General features: G+C 44.8%; 2 protein-coding genes across 2 annotated transcripts in view; both read left to right on the plus strand.

Moving 5' to 3' along the window:
* The window catches only part of LOC108282076 (zinc finger protein 625), a 15,613-nt gene extending 14,700 nt beyond the window's left edge, over positions 1-913 (plus strand). The window contains exon 5 of the mRNA XM_037727596.1: positions 231-913. Coding sequence (XP_037583524.1) covers positions 231-232 — 2 coding nt within the window. The 3' untranslated portion in view covers positions 233-913. The remainder of the gene's footprint in view (positions 1-230) is intronic.
* A 1,447-nt stretch (positions 914-2,360) lies between these two features.
* Positions 2,361-11,029, plus strand: LOC108282017 (zinc finger protein 20). Its single transcript, XM_037727516.1, has 4 exons — positions 2,361-3,596; positions 7,132-7,258; positions 7,466-7,526; positions 9,175-11,029. Exons 1-4 carry the CDS (start codon positions 3,342-3,344, stop codon positions 10,574-10,576), a joined length of 1,845 nt encoding a protein of 614 aa, XP_037583444.1. The 5' UTR covers positions 2,361-3,341; the 3' UTR covers positions 10,577-11,029.
* Positions 11,030-11,510: the final 481 nt, after the last annotated feature.

An 11,510-nucleotide genomic window follows, 5' to 3' on the forward strand; every position in this document is an offset into this window, starting at 1 on the left:
TTAATCTTTAATCAGTTCCCTTTAAAGACCAAAGAAGACTTTTCCTCTTGTGTGGCCTGTGTTGATCTATGAACAGTGTTCACTATGACCCAGGAAATCCCACAAAGTCATGCATGTTAGAAGGATGAAACCCTCATGTTCACTGTAAGGACTCCTGTGAAGGTGCTCAGGCCATCACGGGTATGACTAAATGAAAAGCCGCCAAGTATCTGAAATATTTTCTTTTACAGAAATTATATGTACCATTGCAACCTTAGAAGGTGGAGTTGGTAGCTGTACCCAAGACAACCAACACTGGGGCTGGACTCAGCATCAGTGGCCCAGAAGAGGTACTGGAATGTGCTTAAAAATGCAGAGTTATGCTGCATTTAAGGGTATAGATGTAGATTCCCTGGTTATTGAGCACATCCAGGGGGAACAAGGCACCCATTAATGTATCACTTGACTTACAAAACTCATGGGTAGACGAACCCATCCACAGACTCCTGCGATATCCAGATGATGCTTAGTGAAAAGAAACACATTGTTCCAAAAGCAGAAAAGGAGATGAGTGTACAGAAGAAAAAGATACCCCACAAGAAGCATAAACTTAAGAGACAAATTCAGCAAAAGAAAATGCAAATAAAACTTCAAAACAAAAAAACAACTTTAAAAATTCATAAAACACAAAATGACATACTCTGTTATAAAGTATGCCTTTATGCTAGCTCGCCGATAAAAGTTGGCAATAATAGGTGAAATGAAGATAGCTGTTGGTGACCGGCAGATTCTGGGTCTATGATAGGTCAGAGAAGGATGCTTTTCACTTTGTTTTACATTTTTTTAATGCCTGATGTTGACTTGGTAGAAAGATGATAATAAATTCTTCTGTCTATGTGTTTCTTTTAGATTACTCGTGGACTGAAGAAAAAAATTTGTTAGTTTGATTTAGGATTGTGACTGAGGACAATAGCCTGGAAGCAGTTCTGACAGCTGCTATGCCGTGTTTTGGTTCACAGTTTAAACAGACATGTGGGCCCTGTGCTCTACCTTGGTTTTTCTTCAAAGCATATTTCTGAAGAGCTGCAGAGTCCCTGAGTCAGGAATGTTATAAAGTCAGGCTGGAAACCAGAAATAGGTAAACATGACTAAGTTGTGTGTTTTTTTGAGATGTTGCCATCTCTGTTGCCCAGGCTGAAATACAGTGGCGTGATCTCGGCTCACTAACCTTTGTCTCTAGTACAAACGATTCCTCTGCCTTAGCCTCCCAAGCAGCTGGGATTATAGGTGTGCACTACCACGCCTGGCTAATTTTTGTATTTTGGTAGAGATGGGGTTTCACCATGTTGGCCAGGCTGGTCTTGAACTCCTGATCTCAGGTGATCCACCTGTCTTGGCCTCCCAAAGTGCTAGGATTACAGGTATGAGCCACAGCGCCCGGGGACTCCTGTTTCACTTTCATGCAGTTAAATAATCTTAGATTCTTCCTTCTCGACTTTATACATGCACACTGGAGGAAAGTGGGACTCTGCTCATATTTGCATTTTTTTTGTTGTTGTGGAGACTCTCGCTTTTGTAGCCCAGGCTGGAGTGCAATGGCACAATATCAGCTCAACTCATCCTCTGCCTCCTGGGTTCAAGTGATTCTTTGGCCTCAGCCTCCCAAATAGCTGGGGGTTACAGTCATGCACCAGCATGTCTGGCTAATTTTGTATTTTTAGTAGAGACAGGGTTTCTCCATATTGGTCAGTCTGGTCTTGAACTCCCAACCTCTGGGGATCTGCCCCTATCAGCCTCCCAAAGTGCTGGGATTACAGGTACGAGCCACTGTGCCCAGCTAAGAGTCTCGCCATGTTGCCCAGGCTGGAGTGTAATGGCTCACTGCAACCTCTGCCTCCCGAGTTCAAGTGATTCTCCTGCCTCAGCCTCTCGAGTAGCTGGGATTACAGACTCAGGCTACCACACCTAACTAAATTTTTGTATCTTTAGTAGAGATGAGGTTTCACCATGTTAGCCAGGCTGGTCTCGAACTCCTGGCCTTTGTGATCCGCCCGCCTCAGCCTCCCAAAGTGCTAGCATTACAGGTGTCAGCCACTGCACCCAGCCCTCTGCTCGTTATTTTTGTTTTTTGAGACGGAGTTTCGCTCTTGTTGCCCAGGCTGGAGTACAATGGCATGATCTCCGCTCACTGGAACCTCCACCTCCCAGGTTCAAGTGAGTCTCCTGCCTCAGCCTCCTGAGTAGCTAGGATTACAGGCATGAGCCACCACAACCGGCTAATTTTATAATTTTTTTTAGTAGAGACGGGATTTCTCCATGCTGGTCAGGCTGGTCTCAAACTCCCGACCTCAGGTGATCCGCCCACCTCGGCCACTCAAAGTGCTGGGATTACAGGCGAGCCACCGCACCTGGCCCTCTGCTCGTGTCATACACACTGGGATTGAGGATGTGTCTTGGAATTGATGAAGCATGTGAGAAGCCGGTGAATAACCTGCAGGGGGCAGCAGAGGCCGATGCCAGTGACTGCACACGGGGGCGAGTATGGATTCTGCCAAGGAGGAAAGTGGAACTCTCCTGGATGGTTCCTGGACAGCCGCCCTTCCCTGCAGGCGCTTCCAGCTGCTCAGAGCAGATCCAGGAGTGTGGAATCTGAGATGCTGCAGCGCCCTGGAAAGCGGGAGACCCACGTGCAGGTGTACTTGAGGAGTTCTGTCCTTTCTGTGGTTGTACATCTGGAATCTGGGGCCGTTTTCAGGAGCAGTGTTTTGGGTTTGACATGTAATTTGCATATCTGAAGAAAATCTGTGAAGATCAGGTTCAGAGAAAGAACTCTTTGGGACCTCTCCTGGAGAAGAGGCTTATGAAGTTGACGGTTTATTTAGGTCAGAAGCTTAAAATCACTAAGTCAGAGTTTACTGCTGATGAAGATGAAGGTCTGGAAGGAGGGAGCGTTTCCACGCTGTGAGGTGGGGTGAGATGTGTGAGAAAGCCTTGGCCATGTCTCACCCCTAATCCCGGTCCCCAGAAGGACAACTGCTTCTCCCTCCTGGTGCAGTCGTGCCTGGCCTGGTCTGGGTTCCCCTTCCTGCTCTGAGGCCAGCAGATCCCTCCATTGGACAGTGAGTCTGGAATTCCCTGCACACACTTAGGACCCTGTGCAGGACGAAGTATGGACAGCCCATTGAGTGAGGAAAAAGATAATGCCCTGTTTAAAAATCTGGAGCAAATTTGGCTGAAAAGAAAATATCCAACGACCAGGGCTCAGGGAGATAGTTGTCCTTTAGAGAGAGGCTGTGGCTACAACCGATCAGTGAGGCTCTGCAGGACCAGTTATCCAGGGCTTCTGCCATCACTCAGTTCTGATGGGGCGGGGCCTTGCACCTTGTCCAATCAGGAGCGCCGGGGCGGGGCCCGGCCTACCGTCCATCCGGAAGGAGGAGAACCATTCCGGCTTCTGCTTTAGTTGCTATGTAGGTTGTTGGCATCCCAGATTTCCTGCTCCGAGAGGCGCCGGGTCCCTCTGCCACAACTTCTGTCGCTCTGTTGCCTGCGCTGTGACCTGCTCTATTCACGGGAGCCCTAGAGAGGACCCCGGAATACCCAGAAGCCCGGAGATGGTGAGTGTGTGGGGCCAGAGTCCCTAGACGGGGAAGGGGCTGGGTGGAACCGGCCGGAAGCGGCTGTTACAGGACCTAGGCCTCCTTGTGGCGCCTAGCGAATTTGGGACCCAAATTCCCCAGCGCAGCTCGGCCCTCCGTCCCCTCGGTCGCAGGGTGGGGCTGGGCCGGCAGCTGGGACCCCAGGCGTCCTGTCTTGTCCCGTCCTTTCTCTGCGCAGGCAACTGTGGGTCCCGGTCCCAGAGCCCTCTCTGGGCAGCTCCGCGTCTCCCCAGATTCTGCTGGGACGGGAGGGTGGGTCATGGAGGAATCCTGCTGGGTTCGTGTGGGAGGAGCTGCGGTGTGTGGGGTTCCCTGTATGTTTTTTTCCTGTTAAAAATTAAAGAGTTTGAGCAAACAGCGATTCATGAATGAGCAACACCCAGTCATGATTTGTGGTTTGTTACCAAAAAACTTTAAAAAGAATAGCATTTTGTTAACGGTGGAGGATGTCCAGGTTTTTGGCGTCTTGAACAAAGAATTGGACAAAACGCACAAAGCAAGCAAGGAATGAAGGGATTTAACACTCCACAGTGTGCGAGCGGGTCTGAGCACAGGGGCTCAAAGGCCCCGTTACAGAATTTTTGGGAGTTTACCCTCTAGCGGATTCTATTGGTTACTTGGGGTATGCCCTGTATAAAAGGAGAGGATGAAGTAAAGTTACAAAGTCATTTACTTGGCTTATGCCCTATGGAGAGGGTATTTCCTTTCATAGCTGAAGTGTGAATGGGCCTTATGTTTCCTGCCTCCACACCCTATTTTCCTGCCTCAATCTGAGTTGGATTTTGGTGTCCTTAGGTAGTTCCTTAAGGTGATAAACATACTTAAAAGTCTAATTGTTGCTGCTTTAAATTTGTTCACACTGTCTATGGAGACTGGTTTCCTCCTGCATTTTCCTAATCTATGGGATGCAGGGTCTCAAATCCTCCACCCTGCTACCCCACCCTAACTCCTCAACGGTTTGAAGTAACATCTTGTATTTTAAATTTCTTTTCCCACATCTCTAAACCTTAACTCCCCTTCTCCAACTCACAGTACTGTCAACTTTCTTTTGAGATGCAGTTTCGTTCTTGTTGCCCAAGCTGGAATGCAATGACATGATCTCGGCTCACTGCAGCCTCCACCTCCCGGGTTCAGGCGATTCTCCTGCCTCAGCCTCCTGTATCAACTCTCTTTATTGTAGAGTATATTTCTTCATGCTTTCTTTAACATAGATGCAGTATTTTAGTGGTTTATCATCTTTTCACAGGGTCATGGATGACTTTTAAAAATATATTTGTCTTCTAGCTGGGCGCGGTGGCTCACACCTGTAATACCAGCACTTTGGGAGGCTGAGGTGCGCAGATCACAAGGTCAGGAGATCGAGACCATCCTGGCTAACAAGGTGAAACCCTATCTCTACTAAAAATACAAAAATTAGCCAGGCATGGTAGCATGCGCCTGTAGTCCCAGCTACTCAGGAGGCTGAGGCAGAAGAATCACTTAAACCCGGGAGGAGGAGGGTGCAGTGAGCTGAGATTATGCCACTGCACTCCAGCCTGGGCAACAGAGTGAGATTCCATCTCAAAACAAGTAAATAGATAAATAATAAAATATTTGTGTTCTATTTCTGAACATTTCATAAGAGGAAAATAGAGGATAACCACTTAATACTCCAGTGAAAAACCCGTTCCTCTTTTATCTTCACAAGGCACAGACACCATCTCAGAATATTTGTGGGTTTTTCCTCTTTTTTTTTTTTTGAGACGGAGTCTCACTCTGTCTCCAGGCTGGAGTGCAGTGGTGAAATCTCAGCTCTTTGCAAACTTTGCTTCCCAGGTTTAAGCGATTCTTCTGCCTCAGCCTCCTCAGTAACTAGGACTACAGGCATGCGCCACCAGACCCAGCTAATTTTTTTTGAGGTGGAGTCTCGCTCTGTTGCCCAGGCTGGAGTGCAATGGCGCAATCTCAGCTCACTGCAACCTCTGCCTTCCAGGTTGAAGTGATTCTCCTGCCTCAGCTTCCTGAGTAGCTGGGATTACAGGCATACGCCACCACACCCGGCTAATTTTTTTGCATTTTTTAGTAGAGACCGAGTTTCACCATGTTAGTCAGGCTGATCTCAAACTCCTGACCTCAGGTGATCCACCTGCCTTGAACTCCCAAAGCGCTGGGATTGCAGGCGTGAGCCACCATGCCTGGCCCACACACATTTTTATTTTAATAAATATTTGCCTTTTGTCTTAAGACTGGGCCTCTTGGAGGTTTTTTTTTTTGTCAAATTTTTTTCTGCAATCAGCCTTCAGTAATTCATCAATTACAATTTAGGTTTTCCTACTCCAGTACTCATTCCCATAAAGGCTTCTGCTCATGCGTTTCTGTTTCAGTTAGTTGTGACTCTCTTATCAGATCAGTTGGTGGAGCCCCTTGCAAAATCCAGTCTTTTTTTTTGTCTTTTGTTTTTGGTTTCTGCTGCTTTGAATCAGAACAAAATCTACCTTCCAGATGCCAGCAATGGTTAAAGTTTGTGAACAGGTATTTTTAAGGATACCCAGGCTCAGGACTGCTAATGTTAACTTTTTTCTACATACAAATTTGTAGGACTTTGTCATGAGAGATGCTATAGACCCACAGTACAAAGAGACAGTAGGGGCAGCCCAGGCAGTACACGTTTTTTACTAGATTCACCAGAAAAACACATTTTCCTATTCTGCTGTTGCTTTACCTCATAGTTCACTTCTATTATAAGAATTCAGGGCCCAGGCGCCGTGGCTCATGCCTTTAATCCCAGCACTTTGGAAGGCTGAGGCAGGCAGATCACGAGGTCAAGAGATTGAGACCATCCTGGCCAACATGGTGAAATCTCGTCTCTACTAAAAATATAAAAACTGGCTGGGCGTGGTGGAGCACACCTGTAGTCCCAGCTACTCGGGAGGCTGAAGCAAGAGAATCGCTTGAACTGGGAGCTGGAGGTTGCCGTGAGCAGATTGTGCCACTGCACTCCAGCCTGGTGGCAGAGCAAGACTCCATCTCAAAAAAAAAAAAAAATTCATTTGTTGATTCTGGATGTGGTTGTTCATGCCTATAATCCTAGCATTTTGGGAGGCCACGGCAGCAGGATTGCTTCAGCCCAGGAGTTCATTACCAACCTTGGCAATATAGGGAGACCTTGTCTCTACCAAAAAAAGAAAAAAAGAAGCTACACATGGTGGCAAGCACCTGTAGTCCCAGCTACTCTGGAGGCTGGGGGAGAAGGACCACTTAAGCCAAGGAGTCCAAGGCTACAGTCATACATGACAATATCTGTACACTCAGGCCTGAGCCAGACCCTGTCTCTTAACAAAAAAGGACTTGGTTTGTGGGAGGACATGAGTATAGACAGAAAGTAAGAGGTGTGATGACGAAGTCATGGATAAATGTTTGGAGTCCACAGTATCACAAGAACTTAGGAAGAAAGTAGAGGCCTCCAGGGCTATTAGTCTTACCTGTCCTCCTTTACGTATGTGAGATGTTTCAGGATTCGGTGGCCTTTGAGGATGTAGCTGTGAGATTCACCCAGGAGGAGTGGGCTTTGCTGGTTCCTTCACAGAAGAATCTCTACAGGGACGTGATGCAGGAAACCTTCAAGAACCTGGCCTCTGTAGGTAAGGTTGACAATATTACTTCCCAGTGAATTAAAGAACAAATATTTCTAGCTTATCAGTGCTGTTCAGTGATTTGGAATATGGACAGAAAATACTTTGATGAATAAATCAGGCAGGGCTACCATGTACCATGAATACAGAATCTAATGATTTTTAAATAAATTCATACTAATTCTGGATCTGTGTTTCTTCTGGGTCTGTGTTTAGGAAAAACATGGAAAGTCCAAAACATCGAAGATGGGTACAAAGATTTCAGGAGAAATCTAAGGTAATTTTCTTTCGTAGGACAAAGCAATGTCTTTGGAAAATCTTAAAATGTGAGAAAATATTAAAAGGAAGCAAAACAGCTGGGCACAGTGGCTCACGCCTATAATCCCAGCTCTTTGGGAGGCCGAAGCGCGCAGATCACCTGAGCTCGGGAGTTCAAGACCAGCCTGACCAACATGGAGAAACCCTGTCTCTACTAAAAATACAAAATTAGCTGGGTGTGGTAGCACACGCCTGTAATCCCAGCTACTGGAGAGACTGAGGCAGGAGAATTGCTTGAACCTGGGAGGCGGGGGTTGTGGTGAGCCAGGATCAATCATACCAATGCATTCTAGCCTGGGCAACAAGCAAAACTCCATCTCAAAAAAAAAAAAAAAAAAGAAGCAACAGAAATAAACCCAGTGTCAAATTTATATATTCATAGAATGTTTACCTAAAAACGTATATTTAAATGTAAGATAGGTTGGGCTGGGCACTAGTGCTCATGCCTGAAATCCCAGTCCTTTGGGGTGTTAAGGCCAAAGGATTGCTAGAGGCCAGGAGTTTGAGGCTGCAGTGAGCCATGATGGTACCACTACATTCCAATTTGGACAACAGGGCGAGTTGAGACCTCAACTCAAAAAAAAAGATGCACATGTTTAGTATTTGTAAAATAGTTCACTTGAAAATAGGATTAAGGGCCGGGCGCAGTGGCTCAAGCCTGTAATCCTAGCACTTTGGGAGGCCAAAATATGTAGATCACCTGAGGTCAGGAGTTCAAGACCAGCCTGACTGTCAAGGTGAAACCCCATCTTTAAAAAAAAGAAAATAGGATTAAGAGCCCCATAGAAATATTAATTTTTAAATAATGTTTATACCCAGGCCATCTTGTACAGCATATGGTCCATTAATATTCAAATAATTCAGACAGAGCAGAAAGCTGACACTTTGCTGGGCAATGTCAAAAATGCAAGTGTAATACATGTTAATGAATATAAATCACTTTTTTTTCCTTCTTTTTTGAGACAAGAGTCCTGCTTTGTCACCCAGGCTGGAGTGGAGTGGTGTAGTTTCAACTTACTGCAACTGCCATTGCCTAGGTCCAAGGTATTCTCGTGCCCTAGCATCCCAAGTAGTTGGGATTACCGGCGTACACCATAACACCAAGCCAATTTTTGTATTTTTAGTAGAGACAGGATTTCTCCATGTTGGCCAGGGTGATCTCAAACTCCTGGCCTCAAGTGATCTGCCTGCCTCAGCCTCCCAAAGTGCTGGGATTACAGGCGTGAGCCACTATACCCACTATATAAGTCACTGTAAAAAAAATTCTTACTGAGTTGGAGTTTCACTCTTGTCACCCAGGCTAGAATGCAATGGCACCATCTTGGCCCACTTCAACCTCCACCTCCTGGGTTCAAGCAATTCTCCCACCTCAGCTTCCCGAGTAGCTGGGATCATAAGCACCCACCATCATGCCCACCTAATTTTTGTATTTTTAATGGAGACGGGGTTTCACCGTGTTGGCCATGAGGTCGAATTCCTGACCCCAGGTGATCCACCCATCTCAGCCTCCCAAAGTGCTGGGATTACAGGCATGAGCCACCATGCCTGGCCCTATAAATCACTTTTAATCAAACCCTTAACAATGTGCTTCTCATTTTTCACTGAAGTCTTCTTATTAGAGAGAAACACATTGAAAGTAAAGAAAGTAATCACTGTGGAGAAAGCTTCAATCAGATTGCAGATGACATGCTGAACAAGAAAACTCTTCCTGGAGTAACATCATGTGCAAGCAGTGTGTATAGAGAAGTTGGCATGGGTCATTCATCCCTTAACAGGCATATCAGAGATGACACTGGACAGAAGTCTTATGAGTATCAGGAATATGAAGAGAATCCATATAGAAATAAGCAATGTAAGCAAGTCTTCAGTTATCTTGACTCCTTTCAATCACATGATAGAGCTTGCACTAAAGAGAAACCCTATGATGGTAAAGAATGTGCAGAAACCTTCATTTCCCATTCATGCATTCAAAGACACAGGGTAAGGCACAGTGGAGATGTACCTTATAAATGTAAGTACTGTGGGAAAGCCTTCTATTTTCTCAGTTTATGCCTTATCCATGAACGAATTCACAGTGGTGTGAAACCATATGAGTGTAAACAATGTGGTAAAGCCTTTACTCGTTCCTCTACCCTTCAAATACATAAAGGAACTCACACAGGAGTGAAAGCCTACGAATGTAAGAAATGTGGGAACACATTCAGTATTCCTAGTGAAATTTGTAGACATAAAAGGTCTCACACTGGAGAAAAACCCTATGAGTGTAAGCAATGTGGGAAAGTCTTCATTTCTTTCAGTTCCATTCAATATCATAAAATGACTCACACTGGAGAGAAACCCTATGAATGTAAGCAGTGTGGGAAAGCTTTTAGATGTGGCTCACACCTTCAAAAGCATGGAAGGAGTCACACTGGAGAGAAACCCTATGAATGTAGACAATGTGGTAAAGCCTTCAGATGTACCTCGGACCTTCAACGGCATGGAAAGACACACACTGAAGATAAACCCTATGGTTGTAAGCAGTGTGGGAAAGGCTTTCGATGTGCCTCACAACTTCAAATGCATGAAAGGACACACGGTGGAGAGAAACCCCATGAATGTAAGGAATGTGGAAAAGTATTCAAGTATTTTTCTTCCTTGCGTATACATGAAAGGATGCACACTGGAGAGAATCCCCATGAATGTAAGCAGTGTGGAAAAGCATTCAGGTATTTCTCTTCCTTGCATATACATGAAAGGACACACACTGGAGATAAGCCATATGAGTGTAAGGTATGTGGCAAAGCCTTCACTTGTTCCAGTTCCATTCGATATCATGAAAGGACTCACACTGGAGAGAAACCCTATGAATGTAAGCACTGTGGTAAGGCCTTTATTTCCAATTACATTCGATATCATGAAAGGACTCACACTGGAGAGAAACCCTATCAATGCAAGCAATGTGGCAAAGCCTTTATTCGTGCCAGTTCATGTCGAGAACATGAAAGAACTCATACCATTAATGTATGAGAAATCCTATTAGTGGAAGAAATGGGAGCTTTCTGTTGTCCCACTTCCTTTGAAAGATGAGAAGAGAGAGTGGTGAAAGAACTTCTGGATAATTGCCTTTTGAGTTGAGAGACCTGAAAAAGGACAATAAAATCCAGAAGGACTTGGATGGTTTTGTAATATAATTCACCTATAGCCAATCTTGTATGAGATTTCAAAGGCACAGAAAAGGAAGGCATCAGTCACATAAAGGCATCACACAGGGAGAGAGGTATGTGGCTACCTGCTTCCAGACCATTTTCCTGATTGTTAATGGAGAGTATCCCCCAAATCACTTGTCTCCATTCCTCAGAGTTGTAGGTCTCCAGAGATGTCCCCAGGTGCTCCACATTGAAGATACATGCCTACTTTGCTATTTCTTCAGAAATTTTTAAATGTTTACCAGAGAACTAATAAATCTGTTATGGCTGGAAATACTCTCTAATGCTCAACTGTTCCATAGATTGAGTTAAACAATTTAAGGTCTACTTTGTATTGCAAGCACTGTTGTTTCTACAGGTAGTGACCCTGTTCTTCATTAAACCAACTAGATGGAAGCTTGTTCCTCTGCTGCATTGTACAGTGACTGGTCTCACCAAGGGCTCTTGTGTGAGAAGAGCCACCTTGCTCTTATCAGAAAATTTCAAGTGTTTCCTGTTATTCACAACTGAATGTGATGTCTCACTTCATTTTTAATTTTGTATGAATATACCTAACTAAAATAAATAAATAAAATAAAATAAAATGGAAACACCATGTGGTTTCTTGGCAACAAAGACTTCTGTTTATGTATTTTAGAAATCTGTTTATTAACTGTTTATAACTACATACTAACAGATACTATTTTTTCATTAAGAAGCTTTATTCCTACATCCCATTAGCATCACGTATTAGATCAAGTTGATACTGTTAACAT

This window comes from Cebus imitator, unplaced genomic scaffold, assembly GCF_001604975.1.
Source record: "Cebus imitator isolate Cc_AM_T3 unplaced genomic scaffold, Cebus_imitator-1.0 Scaffold234, whole genome shotgun sequence".
Lineage (NCBI taxonomy): Eukaryota > Metazoa > Chordata > Mammalia > Primates > Cebidae > Cebus > Cebus imitator.